This window comes from Argentina silus, assembly GCF_951799395.1.
Source record: "Argentina silus genome assembly, chromosome: 2".
Classification (NCBI taxonomy): domain Eukaryota; kingdom Metazoa; phylum Chordata; class Actinopteri; order Argentiniformes; family Argentinidae; genus Argentina; species Argentina silus.
Window position 1 is genome coordinate 30230640 of NC_139656.1, and position 19758 is coordinate 30250397.

Below are 19758 nucleotides of genomic sequence, written 5' to 3' on the forward strand. Positions count from 1 at the left end.
TCTCAGTAACCTAAACCTACGTCAGTGCAGCCAGTCACTGTTATCTTAGTGGACCTTGCTCACTAGCTGAGAGTTTGTTTAACAGGTTTGCCTGAATGAGCCAGTCTTGGAAACCGATTACACCGCACACTATTGTTGACCTGACATATGATCAATGATGTTTGAGACATTGATGATGTATCTTTATTAGCTAAGCCCAGTGCTGTTAAAGGTGCCTTGAGGAAGGTTCTACCAGGATGTGAAAACAAGCATTGTCAACAAACACATCAGAAATGTTAATAACATTTTTACTGCCATAAAAGGTACAAGATAATGCACGATATGCTATAAAGTTACATTATGGAGGGATTTTGCCTCTGGGGGTGCTCTTAAGCCAAAAGGGGTCTTGGAAATCGACAGAAATAATAAAGGTTATATGAGGCGATAAAACATACACTCAAGCAAACATTTGATTTTTAAAGGTAGACTCCGGGATACAATGTCACGCCCGTGAAAACAGAAGACATTGTCGTGAACAAGAGCGAACGAGTGAGTGTCCACTTGTTTCACTCCCCTTTGTCCTGCCAATCTCATTCAACCCGACAGTGTGATCCTTTCCTCCCTTCTCTGAAATGTCTTTGGTTTGGATTTAGATTTTTAACAAAACAGTTAACAGTTGCAACATTCAGCTCCATTTCTCTAGTCTGTTGCATCTCTGCTTGTTTGAAAGCCTCTGGCAGCGTCGGCCCGCTGGTTTTTTCTAAGATGTCATATCCCAGAGATTGCTTTTAACAATTAGCAATTCAACTTCTATCATGTTTCTTTTACTCCAGATATGCGACATGCCTAAAATTCAACATTTTCCAAGCAAAATGTATATTGTTTTATTGTTAGTTGTGTTCAATACTAGTTCCCAGTCTATCAAACTAAACTAAACATCACAGTTTGTTTTTTTTAAAGACAAAATTTGCCTCCATACACTATCTTAAAAACTAAGTTTCAGTACCACATATTTTGTCTTTACATTACTTGAGTAAATTTGTCAGATTAATCATGTAACCAAAGAACAAATTCATTTCAGACTTGCAACATTTATACCAAAACAATGTCTGTCATTTTATACACCTTGTTAATGAGAACCTCCACTTTCTCTCCTCCCAGATGACAGCAGTCAAGGACGCACACAAAATGTGTGTCTTTCAGCTCTTCTGCGGTTCCTAAAATTTCCTCTGAAAGAACACAAATGAAAAGTCACTTTTTATTCACATCTATGTATCCACTTCTTAGTATTTCAGTTGGCTGAAATAAAAAACAAACATTATGAACACCTCCTAAAAGCAGTGTCTAGACCAGGGGTGCCCACACTTTTTCGGCTTGCGAGCTACTTTCAAAATGACCAGGTACATTAAAAAATGCTAAATATATATTGCGAAATATATACATGCGAATGCATGGTGACACGTGACCCGTAGAAGAGAAGCGATCTCAGACTGGCCGCATTGTACGTCAATCAAGTGGCGCACTCACACTGGCTCAATTGCCTCGTACCGTGCTGAAGCACAAATGTCCGTCGTAAAAATAAATAAATAAATAAATAATGTCACGCGATCGACCCGCACTACTCTCGCGATCGACCGGTCGATCGTAATCGACGTATTGGGCACCCCTGGTCTAGACTCTCAACCTCATCTCCCACTGAGAGATGAGACAACAGGGGAGTCTAATAGGGGAGTAAGAGATCAAGTTTGATTTGATCCGGTCCCCTTCACCACCGTGTGTTACCTGGTTCAGGGAGAGCCTCACTCTGGCCCAGAGGGTCGCTGAGGGGGCAGAGGAAGCCTGCCGACAGGCAGGACAGGAGTGTGTTGTCATGGGGGTCCTGAAGTAGACCTAAAGACCTGGGGTCCTCAGACGACAACACCGGGACAAACGCAGCATCTATAGCCAGTTTCTGGTTTATACCTGCCAGAGTAAGAGAAGGACAAGTGTGAGTGTGGCCATTGCAGGTGCTGTACAAATAATACAATAAGTAATACAAAAATTGCACATTAATTCTATTACTATTTAAACAAAAGAACATAGTGAGGGCAGTAAAATGAAATAAATCCAGAAGACAAGCATTGAAGAAACAACAACTTTTACCTAATATTGTGACTCTATAGTATCCTTGGCAGGGTACTGGTGAGTTGGTGTCTGCGGTGGGCTCTGGTATCCACCGGGCAGGATGGAGGTTACTCTGCTGCAGGAGACGGTTCCTGTCATCAAATGTGAATCTTTGAGAATGGCTCTCTGGGAACACACCACCTGAAAGCAGATGTTCTGACAGTTCCCGTCTCTGCACGGGCCAAGAGCTGCTTTCCCAAGATGATCCGTCACCGTCTGGAACTCTCTCTCCTGGAGCACTGTCGCTCTTCGGAGTATCTTGGAAATAAAAACATCACTCAATTGTCACTTGTGCTCTAACAAAAGTACTACAAGGATCTTAGCATCATAGAAGACGTGTACAGTGGAAGATAACAGTACATACAGTACTGTGGATCTTATGCACCATCCATTGTTTCAGCCATTGAAGAAATAAGATGGCATTTGTGGTGAGAGTGCGTTCATGTGGCATGGTGCTGTTACCTACCAGCGGAAACTTGCTTTTGAATGGATCTGGTTTGCTCCAAGTTTCCTTCAAGTGGGCCATCTTCCTCAGATTCAGAATCAATCTCCTCTTCTTGCTCCACTAGTTCATCTTCTGCATCGTGATGCCCAGCCATTCTGTGAACAGAGAGAGGTCCCCTCACTATATCCTGAGCTACTGGTTCCCTGGTGAGCACCAAGCTACGTTCTGTGATCATATGAGTCCCATTATCCATCAAATCTAACTCAACCCCTCTCAAGTGACAATGACCTGGGATGGTAGAACATTGGAAGTTCAGTCATTACCTTTTTGCTTGCATCCTAGCACGAGTGATGTAGTATCGCTTGACCTCCCTGAAGGAACAGTGAAGTAAAAATGTCATGAGTTTGTAAAACATGCACATATACAATTGCTAATGCGCTATATATTCAACGTTTTATGATTGTCTTCTTTCAAATTGAAGCATTCTCTATTTCACATCAGCTAAGAGGAGGTGAGCAAGTAGTACCAGGTGAAGGACACCACTCCTGTTGAGATAAAAACTCACCTCTCTTTGGGACGTTTCCTTTTGGGTCTGCGAGGCGAGCGCTCCTCACCGGAGGCCTCTATCATCTCTGCAGTGCTCTGATCCCTGACCGGGTCTGGCCCAGGAACAACAGTCATACCCACAGACGTCGCTGTCTGCTGCAGGGGAGAAATGATTACATTTCACACCCAAATTCACATCCTCATATACTTTGGAAAAGACATGTTGAAATAACATGAAGCTGTAGGCTACTTGTACTACTGTAAAGGTCGATTGATTCCCACCTGTTCCTGGTCCGACAGCTCCTCTTCTGGACATCTCAAGTACTGCACAGCCATGATCTGTCCTTGAATAGCCAACCGTTTATGCTCACGATAGTGCAAGGACTCCAGCTCCCTTTTCAGGTCATTTGCCGCAACTAGGGGAACTAGAGCTGAGAGATAAAAAAAAAAAAAAACATTTTAAAAAGTCTAACCATCTAACTCATGACTGCTTAACAAATAGGGTAGTATAAAAGTACAGGAAACCTTTAACCAGGTTCATTTCTCTCACCTGAGCCATCGGCCACTGACTGTGTGAAGATCTGAGGGGCATGAGGGAAGCAATAGTGGCCGCCAACAACAGTCTTTCTCAGCATGACACTTTCCTTTAGAGTCTTGGTCCACTGGATGAAGCTCTTCACCCTGGGGTCGGACACGTACGGCTGGCCTCTGTGAAACCCTGCGGACACATTGCTATAATAAAAACATGAATCATCTGTGTTTACTAATCTTACAGTGTGTTGCTTCATAGATCACTTTAATTACACAGTTTTGTAGTGTTTAACCCAAATGTCTTTGCATATGGTAGATGGATACTTGGAAAGCAAGTATAACAACAGCACTTACCTGTCGTGAATATCTGTGTTTCACAACTGCTGGTGAGGTAGGGCAGTGAGCCTTCAACCTGACACATTCTCATCTGAGTGCAAAGCAGGTATGTCACTGCGATGGGGAGAAGTGTGAGAGGGTGTATAAAAAAATAAAATAAAACAAAAAAGATTAGTATCCCAACTGATATTCTATTATATAAACCTGATCACAATTTCAGAAATAAAGCTTCAGTTTCAACAGTATCAGTTGATGAAAAGAAACACATTAGGTTTTCCACTTTGCTGGTAACCACGTAAATAGAGTGACCTCTTGTATTGTTTGAGGATATAATCAAAGGATTAGAGAATCATTTACTTGGGCATATCCCATTGAATATTTCTGGTTGTGACGAAGCAAAAATCTCCAAGACAAAAGGAAGGTTGGATGTTCCATCCACAGCGTGGACCCAGCGATAAGTCCAGTATTTTTCTGGGTCTGAAACAGAGGAACATGATGCCCAGTGATTCTACTGAGCTAACACAGTTGTTATTTATTAACCGTAGCCTAGCAAGTTGTTGCATATCAACAGTTGTTGCAGTTGATATTTTGTTGTTATCTGTTGGGCTTTGCACAATACTAATGAAGTCGGGTCCTATAATGTTTTTACTGAAGCATACAGTAGAGAAGGATGTTACATGTTTAGCATTTACATCTGTTCTACTTAATATAAATAACAGTGACAATGATTAAAATAATCATAATAATCCATTCCATTTTGGGCTCATCCAGATGTCCTTGGAGTCCTTTTAATCTGAAGTCTAGGTGTCATTTGAAGCCTTTGATTTGTTATGATAAGAACAGGACCTCTTACCCGTATTCCCTTTACTCTTAACTCTCTCAACACGACCAACGAAGGTCACCAATCCAATGACATCACAAGACGCATTGTTGGCCAAATTCTCCAACTCCGAGCTGGAAGGAAGAAATGCTGTAAGAAGCTAGTAATGAAAGAATAAGGCAGATGATAAATACTTATTTACTTAGCATACCAGCATATACTTAATGCTGGAAAGAAATTAGTTTTTCTATCAGGAAAACCCTATCATCAACTAAATGTGCTTGTGAATTTACCGGGTTGTGAACTGGTAGGAAACCTCAGGCAATCCCCACTGAGATGACACCCTCTTGGGTGGAACTACAGTAATGGCCGCAGTTGGATTCCTGGGATTCAGGCAGATTTCTGCAAGGTATTGCCAAATAAAAACTCAAAATGGCAAATTAAGTTTCACAAAGTAGTGCATAGTGAAACATTTGATCAAACATGGCTGTATACATACAGTACACAATCACCAGTTCTGAATAACTAGGTTCAGTTCAGTACCTACTGTGTGAAAGGTTTTCATCCTGTGGTCGTCCATACGAGGCCGAGACCTGTGTGGATAGCTGTGCTTGAGGGTGTAGTTCTGGAGGTAGAGCACTGTTCCAACACTTAGTCTCTGATACCACTCTGGACACAGCTCATTCCACAGAACGAGGGACATGGTGCCACTCTGGTCCGCTACCTCAAAGTATGCCTGCATGGGGTATGGGGCATTTAGGAATGGACATACGGAGGATCAATCCTGTCACTTCAAATACAGACACATTTTCGAAAAACAAGATTACATATATGGTGGTTGGGTTGAATAGTTTGATGGAAGTCAGGAGGAAGAACTTTAGTATTGGAAAAGTAGGCTGCACTGTTTAGGCTTAATAGAAAGTAGAAGGGGAGGCTTTCACCATCACCAACATATGTTGCAGTGTGTCAGCTGCATGCATTATGCTTAAGAGAATCACTCTTATGTTACGGGTATTATGGATGATATACTTATGCTTCACCTGGTAAGGGTAATCAATCTTGTGTCCAATTCTTCCATAATACCGTAACCTGGATTTATGCATTACCCTCACTAAGAGGGGGAGAGGTCGAAATGTGCTTCCGAATGATGACTCCAGGTCACACAGGAGGGCAATCTTTGACACTATTGAAGGAGGACAATATATTTGATAAATGTTTCAGTTGTAGTTTGAAGTAAACTAATCAAAATTAACAAATATAAATGGTAATCTTACCGTCCAGAACAACGTCTGCTGGGGGAATATCTGGTACCCAAAATGTCCCTTCAGGATCCTCATTATTCCAAAGAGACAGGTAGTGTTTTCGACCAGCGTGAAGGGGGACATCGTTTTGCAATGCCATGGCATTTCCAATGCTATCCTTTGAAAGAATAGGCAGAGATTCTAGGTCCTTTGCCTTCCGCAAAATATCAGATTCTACTCCTGAACCACAGTCAATGCTCTCGATGCAAACACAACCCTGGCCTAGTCTCATTTCATTGTAAACAAACGAGCACTGTCTTAGATGAATATCAATTCCACTCCGAAGAAGGTTCTTGTGGACCAGGTGGTTTAAACTACGATCGAGAATGCACTTGGCTTGACAGACCCCATCAGTCACTGTCAAGTCGTATCTATAGCTATTAACAACCTGCTGTTGTTGTCCAACAACATACTGATGCTCCAATAAGTATCTCTGAAGTGCAATGACAGCAACTGGATCAGCTTTGTCAATTTTAAGTTTAAGTTTTTTTTCCGCAAAAAATTGCTCCAGCGTAGAATGTAAAAACGAAGTCTGAGTACTTGGTGACAATGAACATGACGACATATTTAGTAGTACTACCGATCATAAATTACATGGCGCGCAACGTAAAGTACTTATTATTATTAGCTAGCTAGCTAGCTAGCTGTGTTCGGAGACAGAGAACGTTATATCTCAGCTAACTACTCACATTGGCGATTAATTAAAATGTCCTCTTACACATCGATTTACGAGGGATACAGCATCACATACTTTTGTCTTAATAATTTCTGATAGCCCATTTAGAAATCTACGAGAATCTTGCTAGTTCGCTATTCTTCCCGGGCTAGGATCCAGATTGATCTGTGTTCTCTGAGCTACAATAGTGGAACTCCGCCCATGTACATTTTTGTAAATGAGGATTTCTTCAAAATAAGAGCACCCAAATTAAACTTTATTTTGCATTTAAACATGGTGAATAGGGGTCAAGGAACCACAATAATAGGCTAATCATCTTAACAAATATATATAAATCATAACCATATAATATTTGGTATAGTATTCCCCCAGAAGGGTTTGTAATTATCCTAAATATTATATGCTAATGTGAAGGACGCCAACATCTCTACAGCACTCCACCCCCTGGGCAGATCGGACCACAACCTAGTCCAACTCAAGCCCATGTTTGAGCCTCTAGTCCAGCAGCACTCTGTGACCGCTAGGACTGTGAGGAGATGGACACAGGAGGCTGATGATGCTCTGCAGGACTGTTTTGAGGACTGGGAAGTTCTCTGTGAGTCACATGAGGAGGACATTGATGGTCTTTCACATTGCATCTTGGACTACTGTAATTTCTGTGTGGAGAACACCTACCTACTTGGAGGGGGCGGTGCTTTCCCAGCAAAAAGCCTTGGATTAGTGACCTTAAGTGACCTAAAGGCCCTCCTCAACGACAAGAAGAGAGCCTTCAAGTCTGGTGACAAGGAAGAACTGCAGAGGAAGCTCAAGGAGAAGCTGAAGGAGAGCAGGGACACCTACAGGCGGAAGATGGAGAACAGCTTGCAGGACAACAATACAATGGAGGTGTGGAGCAGCGAGAGGAAGATTACCGGCTACAAGCAGGCTAATGTCCCGCAAGTGGCTGGGGATCTGGACAAGGCCAACAAGTTGAACCAGTTCTTCAACAGGGTTACCTAACTTTACCTGTAGTGTAGTTGCTGTCCAGCCGAAAGCCTTCAGCAAAACGTCCATTCACTTAGAAAGAATAAACAATCAGAACTAAATAAAGTGGAAACTCATCTACTGTTGGGAAATCAGCACAGCCTAAACTTTTTCCCATGTAGACTCAGTGAAACCAATGATCTTAATAAACTGACAAAAATGTTACATACTTTATGGAACAAAACACCACATTCACACATGATGTTTGTTTAAACATTTTAGAGCATTTACTCACAAATCATTTTGCATTTATTCAAATATTTTTTACGAATACAAATCACAAGGCGTTTGTTTGTGGATAGTGAATTATAAGTACAAATCAAGAGGTGTTTGTTTGTGGATAGTGAATTCTATTTGTGCTTTGTGTTTTTTGTTCACAGATCATGGTACACATTTGTGAATTGTGCTCTATTTATTCACAGGTAAGGGTAAGACAATGGTCTGTGCAATTTGTACGCTGTTCTTGCCCGGGTTGACACACAGAATAAAGAACAAAGTCCATCAAATGTATATGTTTTTACAAATATGTATTTTCTAAGATAACACATGATAGATTTATTTATAAATAATTGAACTCAACTATAACAGAATGAATATCCAAGCAGTTTCAGAATGTAAACTTGTTTTTATTAATTTCTTTTAAACAATTTCAACAATATGTTAAAGCTTATTTTTGATGGTATATACAGAGAAAAAAAACAAGCCATACAATATCATTGACTGTGCAACACCAACTTGCTGAACTCCAAAAAAGAAAAGCTTCACCTCCCCCATTAAGACACTTCAATAATCTGTTACAAAATACTTCTGTTTGTTTAACTTTAAAAGCATTATATATATATATATATATTATATATATATATATATATATATATATATATATATATATATATATATTTACCATTTTATAAAATAAACAACTATATAATCTAAACATTTTTTTTACATTCTATAACACAATATTTTCAATGAGTTTTCTGCAATGCAATGGCAGAAATGGCCGTCATGTACCAGGTTTAGCTTTCGTTCACACTATACTGCAGCAAATGCTATTCAGTATCCATTGATTGTCCACCCAATATACTGCAAAAACACACACAAACCTTTAAAAGATCATAAATGCAGAAATGTCACATGATGCTTTCAAAAAGAAATGACACGATGGAAAGTCCATACACATAAAATAAAAAGAGTCTGAAAAGTGCATCATCTACTGCTGGGCCGACAGATCCAAGAGAGAAACAGTACCATTTGATCTAGCGTAGCAACCACAATTAACAAACACAAATACACCAAGAAACAACAACATTTGTAAAACTGAAGCAATACACAGCAAACACGCAATGGCTCTCCTCATGATTTAAAAATATTTTTAAAAATATCTGTGGATTAAGGACAATTGAGTTACCACCTCTGATTTAACATGGGAGAAGGCTCGTCTACAATAAAATCTTTATATAGCATTGGGGACTAAACCAAAGTCAGAGTTCTGATAACATGGATTAAAGTAATTCAATGAGCTTGAGAATTACATTTATACATGTTCCTTCTACCAGCTTCACAAGGCAGTTTACCACGATTGGGCATTGAGCACATTGGAACAAGGACCGACAACTTCTTTTTGAATGACACAGATTCGTGGAGGCCAAAACTAAGAGACATTTTTGCTGACAAATCAACAGCCAGGGTTAAAAAAATGATGCAATGTTGTGCACAAAAAACTGCATGAGGGCTTGAACAGAGGTCACTGTTGTGTATTTAAGGTAATCACAAACTCACACAACTGTGATGTTGAATCAATGTTTATATAATTTGAAAAAAGATGGTAAGATTGGTCTGACCTAGCAAGAGGACAACAGAAGAACTGTAGTACAGAATCTAAAATGGCCCCCTTTTTCTTAATGCCAGCCTTTAGAGTGGATGAATCATTCTAACAAAGTCTTTAGGAGATTTACCTCAGTAAAGATACTGCTGATATTCATGGTTGAAGGAATGTTAAAGATATTTCCATACAAAAATATTTCTATTGAATTCACATAGTACATTGGCTTATACAACTATATCTCTTCTGTACACGAGTAGATATCTGTCTAAAGACATAATTTAAACAGTATAAATTAACATTCTTATTCTTTTCAAAACTGACATTGCACATCGTAAAGGGTAAACCGGCACGTACTGTAAGTATTCTAGAACTTCAAAGCATCTCTTCAACCAATATGAACAGCACCAATCTTCATGAGAGTGACTGTGAAAGATGAAGTAGTAGCAACTTAACGTCCACTCCAGGGATCGCTACTGTAGGACATGAGAAAAGATTTTCATAAACGCTTTACAACTCAAACAAGTTTATAAATCACTGCAAAATGTATTGCAACATCCACTTCATGTCAATGGGCTCACTTATGTTTTTTTTATTAGAATTCCAATGTCTCGTTCCATTTTGTATGGCTAGAGACTGGGAGTCTTGTAGTGTAGAGGGAAATTAGACAAACTAAGGCCTGGTTGTTGGAAATTGTGCCGTGTTACACAGTAGCAATTTCCCATTCAAATATATTACAACGGCCAATGATCTTCAAATGGACGACTTAGGTGACTTAAGTTGGAAATATGTTCTACTGTTATTTTGGGAAAGCGTGTATAAGAGTGAATAGGGGAAATACTATTTGAAATGGTCAGTTTGATTGTCGTTTACATTCCAAAGTAATTTGTCTCTGGTTAGTATTTTGTTCATACACAGCATTCCTGAAGTCACTAGAGTGTAAGGAAACAATAACAAACACATGAATGCACGAGCCCAGAACAAAACAAGTTGTGCCGACCTGCAAAGTGACCTGCCTACTAAATAACAAAACTGTAACCAGCAAATGATGAACAACACGTTGTTACTGTAATACTGAGAAGATTGTTGCCACAAATAACCTGAGAATTTTTTTTATGAATGTATGACAATATATTAGATTAAATTATGTCTTCTTATTCATTGCAGCATCTGTTATACTTGATTAAAAAAAAAGTGTGCCATTCGCAGTTTATGCTTGAGAGCTAGTTAAGGCATTAAGACCTCCAGCTCACTGTTTTGTCTGTAAATGCCTGGATAAAAACATACATACCCAATACAACATCAAGACAAAACATTAATGACCACTACACTTAGTTTGAAATATATGGTAAACCAACATAAACATGCTTATATGGTCCTAAAAAGGTTTGTTCCAAGAACAAAATACATTGTCCTATGAGACACCATTACAGTGTAGATAACCAACATGACGTGATTTGTGCGAATTGAAAGTGAAAACTGACAAGTTACCCAATACAATCATTAAAGGTGTTTTGAATAATCAAATTGTCATATGTCTGCTAATTAATAACGTTCAGGCCTACCTAGAAAGAAGAAGAAAAAAAAAAGACCTGTACAAAAAGAATATTATGGTATGAGAACATGATCCAATTGCTCCATGACAGGCTTGAATATGAAAAAAACGTGTGTGTTTGTTTAGGAGTAACTATACTGTAGTGTTCAATGGAATGAACTGGCTATGGAGATGGCGATAGTTGAATATGTTTGATGACAATAACTACTGACCCATCTGGGTCTACAGGTTGGTCTATACTGGACTACTGTTGTGTGTTTCTATGTTTCAAAAGGGAATTGTATGGTTAATGCAAAACCTAAACCGTAATTCAGACAGAAGTATTCTCGTGAAATTAAGTGAAACAACGACGCAACCTCAAGGAAGTCAATGCACACTGCATTTTTGAAACAGGACAGATGGTAAGAATACTTTGCAGTCTGTGCACAAGTAGATTCACTGAAGGGAATAATCCATTTCTGTTGGTGAAACGCATCTGCATGAAAACACATAAAAGCACTTTTCTCCTGTCAGTTGTTAGGATCATATCTCGATCCAGCAGTCATGATGACACATGATGAGTAAGTATGGCCCGGGTGCACGAAGTGGGTAACTGATGGGAGTCCCAGCAGCCCTTCAGAACACTGACTCCTCTTCCGTTTCTGGGAGGGCTGTCACCTTGGAGGCTGCCTCTGCCTCTGCCTGTGGATCACTCTCGCATGGAGTACAAAAATCTTTCTGAAAAGGTAGCTCCTCATCAAAAGTAAGGTCACAACAGGCATATTCTAATTTTTCAAGGATTTTCTGCTGTGGAGACAAAGCCACTTTGGCTTCTTATACAGCAAAGAATGCAGCACAACACAATGTCCAATATGCCTCTCTGTCTTTTCTGTATCCCAGAAATTTCCACCAGCACTCTCTCTGAGTCTTCGGGCTACCGAGTGAGCATATTTCGGAAGTCTGAAAGGCTGCCAGTCTGATTTTGGGAATGGTGGTGTTGTTGTCGTTGTTGTTGTTGTTGTTGTTGTTGTTGTTGTTGTTGTGGTTGCTGCTGCTGCGTTTGCGGTTGCTGTTGGATATATCCCACAGTACTTTGATGTGGGACATTCGTGGTGTGGAAGAAAGTCTGAGTGGGTCCACTGTGTAAGAGTCCTTGGGGCTGCATCTATGAACACAAAGAGATTACAGTGTGAATGACAATTAATTCTACAGAGTGAGCCAAAACACCTAAGCCCAAGGACAAATCATCCCTGCTGTTACTAGAAGTACCTGAAAGAACTGCTGGGGCTGCTGCAGCTGTAGGGAGTGTTGGGAGGTCTGCTGCTGACTGTGGTAGGCCGGCTGGGCCTGGTGGGTAATAAAGCTGTTGTGGGGGATCATGATTGGGGATGTAAAAACGGGAGAGGGGACCAGGACAGCATTGCAGTTGACCTGCTGCATGGGGAACGAGGGGGTCATCATCTGCTGTGTATCCAGGGTGTATCTGGGTAGACGTGGACAAAATGAACAGGTCAAGTACGCAGAAACATTTCCTTCCCTGCTTCCATAACAGTGTCAAATATTTGGAACAGGCGTGAAGATGTGATTTGTGACAAAGAGTATAACGTGTAAAAGTAAATAAGTTCACGACAGTAATGAATGCAACCAAACTGTTAATGTATTTCACTGCACACACGACAGAGGTAAATAACAAGTAGAGAATAAACAGAGTGACAACATAAAATGCACAAAAACAGGCACTGGCTCACCCTCACCCACCCACACCCACACATACATACTTGGTTTGCTGGATGCTTGTGCTGCATTGGGAAGCCTGTGAGTTCACACTGCTATCGGATACGATGGTCTGCATCGGCTGGTTGAGCAGCATGCTGGCAGAAAATAAAAGTTATCTGTGACTCTCAGAGCTACAACTCCAACCTTTCTGAAAATGCCTTCTGAACCACGGGGCTGAGACCCCCATGACATATTCCTCTCCAAACAAAGTGGGATACAATGGACAGGACAGATTCTTTCATGACTCAAGGACACTATTCACTCTCCAATGTCATCCTAACCTTTTTTCTTCTTCAAATCTTGCAGTCTTTGATTTCCCTCTTTCAATTTAAATGCATTCCAAAATGTGTTGCTTCCAATCAGGCAAAACTTACAACACCTAAAGTTGTATTTGACAGCTCAGTGTTAAGCAGATACTGACTGAGGTAAAAGTGTTCTTCTCTCATAATGCATATTTATTACGCTTGTTGTTTCTTTTAGATTCACTGACTCAAGCACCATTTTGTGCCATTTAGTTCCAGATAGTTACAGTACAGTGGTGCTGAATTTATCACACAGTTACCACATACTGCGCCTCCATAATTATTGGAAAGAGGAAGTATTTTTTCTTCTTTTAGCTCAATACAAGAGTTTGGATTCGAAATAAACAATTACTATGGGGCCAAAGTAGAGATACTCAGCTGATCTGATTTTCAGATTGGGTTCACCATTTAGAAAGTACAACATTTTTAGAAAGTACAAACACACAATTTCAGGGCTCCAAAAGCATTGGAAAAAATCATATAAATGACTAAAGTACTCATGTTTAGTATTTGGTCGACAATGCTTTGTATACAATAACTGAAGTCTTTGACCCATTGACCGCACCAGACACTGGGTAAATTCTCTGTTGATGCTCTGCAAGGCCTGTGTCATCAGGAAAAGAAATGCATGTTAAATTGGATTTAAATCTGAAGATTGACTTGGCCAGTCAATAACTTGACCTGAAAACTCCCTAGTTGCTATGGTAGTATGTTTGGGGTGATTGTCTTACTGTATGATGAAATGCCATCCAATAAATTTGGAGGTATTTGCTTGCGCTCGAGCAGACAAGATGTTTCTGTACACTTCAGAATACATTCTGCTGCTGCTGTCAGCAGTAATATCATCATATTAAGACAAGTTAGCTAGTTCTTGTGGGACCTACACATGCCCAAACTATAGCACCCCTCCAACATGTTTCACAGATAAGGTGGTATGCTGTATGGTGCAATCACTCTGGTACATTATAATATTCTTCTTCTCCGTCCACAAGACCGTTTTCCAGGATCTCTGCAGGCTTTTTAGGTACTTTTTAGCAAACTGTAACCTGACCATCCTTTTTGAGCATAACTAGTGGTTTGCACCTTGCAGTGAAGCCTCTGTAGTTCTGCTGGTAACGTATTCTTTGGATGGTAGTCTCTAACACATTCACGCCTACCTCCTGCAGAGCGGTCTGTGGGACAGTTGTTTCGGGTTAGGGCATTATTCGGTCATCCACTGTAGAATCTTCCTTGGTATACCAGCCTGTTTGCTATTGCTGAACTCACCAGTGCTTTCTTTCTTTTTAAATTAGGGTTAGGGTTAGTTAAAACTGTTGATTTGATAAGTCTAAGGTTTTGGCTATGTTTCTGATTGATCTTTCTGGTATTTCAGCCTCATAATGGCTTCCTTGACTTTCATCGACTTCTCTTTGGTCCTCATGTTGACAGACATCAATAACAGACTCCAAAAGCAAATGCAAAGCTTAGAATCAATACTAGACAGCTCTTTAATGCCTGCACAAATGATGTGACGGAACACATCTGACTAACCAGAAACACCTGCCAAGCCAATTTTCCAATAGTTTTTGTGCCCTGACTGTATAAAATACTAAAAAATGGTTGTAATTGTATAAAATGTATGAAAAGAGTTGTAATTTCTAAATGGTGAAACCAATCTGAAAGAAGAAAATGAAATTAAATGAAAATGAATGAAATCTGATCATCTCTACTTCATAGTAATTGTATTGATTTCAAATCCAAACTGTTGGGAGTATAGAGCTAAAAGAAGACAACATGCTTCCTCTTTCCAAAACTTATGGAGGGCACCGTATTTACCTAGTTTTTAGCAAAATACTGGTTAAATACCAGCTGAAACAGGGCTGTAAATTAAAAAGGTTACCGGCCATGAAGAACAGACTTACTGTAAATCATATTCTCAAAAATGATTCTGTAACAAAATGTGCCACCAAAGATCAAACCGAGTGGTTTCCCCTAGGTCTCACCGTAGTTGTCCCTCTTGGTTGAACTCTGTGTCCGAGTGTCTTTGGTTTGCGTCCTGCATTGGCCGTGCGTTTGTCTGAGAGAACATCATGGGGTTGCTATAGAAGGGCATGGTCAGGCTTGTGTGAGTCTGCACTGGCAGGCTGACCGCCTGCATCTGGCCACTTCGGATGAGCCTCTGCTGGACCTAAAGCAACAACAGAGACATTAGCCCCAGGTGGATCACAGACATACAAAAAAATAATGCTTTGCATCCTATTAGGCAGGTAACACTATACAGGGTACAGGTCTTCCTTCTGCTAAGCAGTGCATAAGCAGAGCTGAGCTACTGTCCTGTCAGGGGGAGCTGGTGGAGGTAGAAATTTGAATGCACACGTTTGATACCATTCCATGCATTACAAATAAGCAACAATACTGATTTCGACCTCCACCAGTCTCCACTGTGTAGTGTTGTGTCCCTGAGGGGAGGCTGTGTAGTGTTGTGTCCCTAAGGGGAGGCTGTGTAGTGTTGTCTACCTGAGGGGAGGCTGTGCTGTGCTCTCTCATGAGAGAATGAGGGGAGGAGCTGTGGGTTCCACAGAGAGGCTGTTTGGAGTGACCCGAGGTCTGCCTGATCACCCCAGATTGGGACTGCTGGGCCGGCCTGCCTGGACCCTGCTGCTGGACCTGGACCTGGACCTGGGGCTGGGGCTGGGGCTGGGGCTGCTGGACCTGCTGGACCTGCCCAAAGTCACTGTGGATGGGCTGCTGTAACAACATCTACATAGACACACACACAAAGAGAAGTATGAGGCTATAGCCCTCCTCTCAGGCCAGGCTCAGACGGGTCTTTTCAGGGCTTCTGGTACCTGAAGGTTAGCCAGCTGCAGCTTCTCTTTAATGTCGTGCAGCTCCTGCTGCTGAGTTTTGATATCAGCCTGCAGCATGCGTGTCCTCTCCTCCAGCTGCTCCTTCAGCTGATTCATCACACCCAGCTGCGGCTGCTGGATCTGGTATATGGACTGCGGTTGTTGTTGCTGTTGTTGTTGTTGTTGTTGCTGTTGTTGTTGTTGCTGTTGTTGTTGTTGCTGCTGCTGCTGCTGCTGCTAGGAGCACAGGACCCAGAACCATCATTTGAGAGGTAGTTCACAATAACATGGGTCATGGTCTGGAACAAAGCAACACAGCCACAATCCCTAGAGCTAAGGAGGGCTCTAGACTAGTTTAATACAAGCCAAGGTCTTATAGAAATGATAAGTTAGGTACTTGAACAGGTTTGAAGCTGTGAGCAACATACAGTACAGCACACAATTCATTATAATCATTACAGCTAAATAAGCATATCAAACTCTTCTTGTTTCCACGACATGCAGATGAAGGAGGTGCTTTCAGTGGGCCATGTTAGGGGAACTAAATGATTGAGGTTTGTATATTTGGCTTTGCATAGATGTAAAATGTACATAATATAGATAGGCAACAGCGGATGGATCAAAGTTAAGGATAGGCCTAAAGCCATTGCCAAAGTGATTTGATAGAGATTTTGGTGAACTTTTTCTTCTTTGTCCAATTTCTTTCAGTTAAAGTAGCATTTGCATCCAAAATATGATCAACTCCATCTACATTGCTATAATGTGTGGTGTGTAATCATGTGGGATTGCATTCAAACAAATAAATGAAGAAGCAAGCAGGCAAGAGCGAGCTGTCATGCTAATGGGGGACTAGACAAACACTGAGCGGGCAGGTGACAGGGAGGAGAGGAAGATTAAACACCAACCATTGCGGAGTGCTGGCTGCAGGTAGGAGAAAGGGGGAGGCTCAGTTGGGGAGGGCGGTCAAAAGAGTTTTGCCTCCGTACCAAAGTCTACAAGGAAAAGGAAAAAAAACAAAAAACAGACTAGGAGTTCAGCAGGGTCCCTGGGTGATACGTTCAGGCTTTGGTGTTCCTAAAGATATTGTTTTTTAAGTGACTGGTTCAAAAGTGTAATGAGGTGAACTGACCTTTGAACTACTTGGTTGGAGTCTGGCCGAATTCTTCTCCGTCCCAATGGATGCCGAGTGCCGTGATGGTGTGCAACCCTCTGAGTACCTAACAGAGGAGTTTGCTGGGGGCAAAGAGAGTTGAACGGTTATTCAAAAGTTGGAATCTGATTGATAAAGTTAGTGTTGAGGTTGGCCTTAATAATTCTCCCTCTACAGCAAGGAGTCTGGTGAGAGTGGGTGGTGGTTTGTGTTAGGGGGAGAACATGTCATTAGAGGGTTGAGTGTATAGATTTGGTATTGATGTATCTGGGTTAATAGGAGGAAGAGAGTAGTGTGTGTGACTCACATGCAGAGTCGGACAAGGCAGTGTGGGAGGACTTCCGGGAGCTGTGAGAGGAGACTGAGTGTGCCCCACTGATTCTGTCCTGTGGGGGGTCGAGAGTGGGGCAGATGTCCAGGTACACCGCTTGAGCCTGTCACACAGAGCACAGAAGAGCAAGTCATACCCGGAATCTCACATCAGTGGATCAGATCTACTTTTACTACTCAGAGAGCACACCCAAATGCCTGACACCGGCTGCAAACATTAACACATCATCTGCATAACACTCATCTCACTCAGTTTTGATAAAAGTGGCCGTTTAAAAAATATAAGCGAAAATCAAAAGGAGCCAATTAATCCTACGCAACTATCAATTCAACTGTGCGAAATGACTATGCATTTTGATTAAACGTAATATCTTATTTGTAATATGTCTAATGATTGTTTCTCCACATTCTAACTTGTCCCCCGGAGTTCAGGATGATCTCCCAGTCTCCTTTTCCTACCTTTATGGAGGACGAGGCCATCTCGTGCGACGTCTCCGCCAAGCCAAACTCTCTCCTCCTCTCAGCTCGCACTTCAGCATAACTGCAGGTCAGCGAGGCAGAATGATGGAGAAAGAAAGAGAATTGTCAAATGACATCACCTAAAAAAGTCAACCTTTTTCATCCATCCTCCGTCTACAATATGAAATCACAGAAAGTGGATAATTAACTGACTTGGAGAGCAGATGAGGTTCAATAGAGCTACACTCGACAACAATGAGCCCCATTAATGGGGGTGTGAAGTAAACCTTCCTCGCCATTAGGGGGCGTCAGTATATAACAAGCGCATTGAAGAGGAGACAGGCTTACCTGACAACTGTATGCGTGCAGACAATGAACTCAGGCTTGGAGTTCCACTGGTGGTACGTAATGTAATAGTGTGTCTGCAGCCAGATCCACTGCTGACCCTTGGTCAAGAAGCGGTAGTAGCAGGATTTACCCTTTCCAAACTGCATTACTGTGAAGGGAACGCAGGAGGAAACTGTTCAACAGTGCCCTAGTTCATGCGACATGCTACGAGATGTTCATGACATCCTAAATATCAAGGCAAGGGATAACAGGCTTCATGCAGCCTCACAGATCCAGGCTTTTTATGCACACTGAAGTGGAAATAGAAATGTAACTACTGTATAGTGAGATGACCTATTTTTCTGAAATGGCTGCCTGTAGCTTGTGGTAGTGAGGAAGAGCAAGAGAGGGGTTGAGAGAGAGAGAGAGAGAGAAAGAAAGAGTGGAAAGTAGAGAGAGTTGCTTACATTGCTTATGACACTGTGCTATAAGCTCCAAGTCATCCACATGATAGTAATCATAGCCAGAAGTCCCAAGAACCTCAAAGGGCAAGTAACCTATGATTGGTGAAGCCCTGGAAGGAAAGAATGATCAACACATTAGACAATACTGCTTTAAAACAAGAGACTGGTTGAAATGGGACAACTGAGATTTTCAAAACCCCATTGATAAGTTGACCATGTCACCATGATTAAAAGAACCTGCCCATAAGGCCTCACCCTCACACTGACATGGAGTCGCATATCATATCCATACAGACAAAAAGACATACAGTAGGACATCATGAGACAAAATAGCACCTCACTAAACAGAGTAAAGCTGAGGCAAGGATGTTGCTCATGCCTTAAAAATGTGAAAACTTGGCTGTGAAAGCACCATTTGTTGTATAATTACAACTATGATTACGACATGAATTTGGCTCACTTGACACATGTTCATTCATCAATGCCATGCTAAATCCACTAAGCCTAGGCCCCCATAAGCCCAGTTCAGAATGGCATGCAGGTCACTTTCTGGAGGCAGCCATTCTTGAGACCCAGTACAGAGCAGTTTGGCACGGAGCTGTGAGAGTCCAATTATAGCTCAGCGGAGGACAGGACGTACCATTTCCTCCCCTGGTTCTACCTCCTTGCACAGTTACAGTGCACTGCATAAGTAATGGAACAGTGAAGTATGGCTCTATACTCAAAACAGTTGGATTTGAAATGAACCAATTACTATGACATTAAAGTAGAGATTCTCTGCTTGTATTCGAGGGTGTTTGTGTACATATTAGTTTCACCATTTATAAATGACACTTTTTATACATCGTCTCCCTATTTCAGGGCACCAAAAGTAATGGGACAGTTGGCTTGACAGGTGTTCATGATAAGTCAGGTGTGTTCCGTCACATCATTTGTGCAGGCATAA

General features: G+C 41.3%; 2 protein-coding genes across 6 annotated transcripts in view; both read right to left on the reverse strand.

The window, feature by feature from the left end:
• Positions 1-191: 191 nt before the first annotated feature.
• Positions 192-6964, reverse strand: radx (RPA1 related single stranded DNA binding protein). Of its 2 annotated transcripts, none has more exons than XM_083690193.1 (15): positions 6095-6964; positions 5861-6003; positions 5364-5556; positions 5114-5222; positions 4854-4954; positions 4358-4477; positions 4019-4114; positions 3684-3851; positions 3416-3564; positions 3153-3289; positions 2911-2958; positions 2609-2742; positions 2122-2400; positions 1762-1941; positions 192-1208 (listed from the first exon to the last, which is right to left on the reverse strand). In XM_083690193.1, the coding sequence occupies exons 1-15, from the start codon at positions 6684-6686 to the stop codon at positions 1072-1074; spliced, it is 2586 nt and encodes an 861-aa protein (XP_083546319.1). In that variant the 5' UTR covers positions 6687-6964; the 3' UTR covers positions 192-1071. The 2 variants fall into 2 exon arrangements, with proteins under 2 accessions (XP_083546319.1, XP_083546318.1); XM_083690192.1 differs by having other exon boundaries at positions 2609-2790.
• Positions 6965-8726: 1762 nt separating this feature from the next.
• npas2 (neuronal PAS domain protein 2) overlaps positions 8727-19758 on the reverse strand; it is a 44180-nt gene continuing 33148 nt past the window's right edge. For 3 of the 4 annotated variants that reach the window (XM_083665431.1, XM_083665428.1, XM_083665429.1), the window contains 12 exons: positions 18816-18922; positions 18370-18517; positions 18022-18103; positions 17540-17666; positions 17212-17315; positions 16988-17074; positions 16083-16319; positions 15751-15993; positions 15237-15421; positions 12955-13047; positions 12446-12659; positions 8727-12341 (listed from right to left, as the gene is read on the reverse strand). In XM_083665431.1, the coding sequence (XP_083521557.1) occupies positions 12111-12341; positions 12446-12659; positions 12955-13047; positions 15237-15421; positions 15751-15993; positions 16083-16319; positions 16988-17074; positions 17212-17315; positions 17540-17666; positions 18022-18103; positions 18370-18517; positions 18816-18922 (1858 nt within the window). In that variant the 3' untranslated portion in view covers positions 8727-12110. The remainder of the gene's footprint in view (positions 12342-12445; positions 12660-12954; positions 13048-15236; positions 15422-15750; positions 15994-16082; positions 16320-16987; positions 17075-17211; positions 17316-17539; positions 17667-18021; positions 18104-18369; positions 18518-18815; positions 18923-19758) is intronic. The other variant, XM_083665430.1, reaches the window with a different exon arrangement.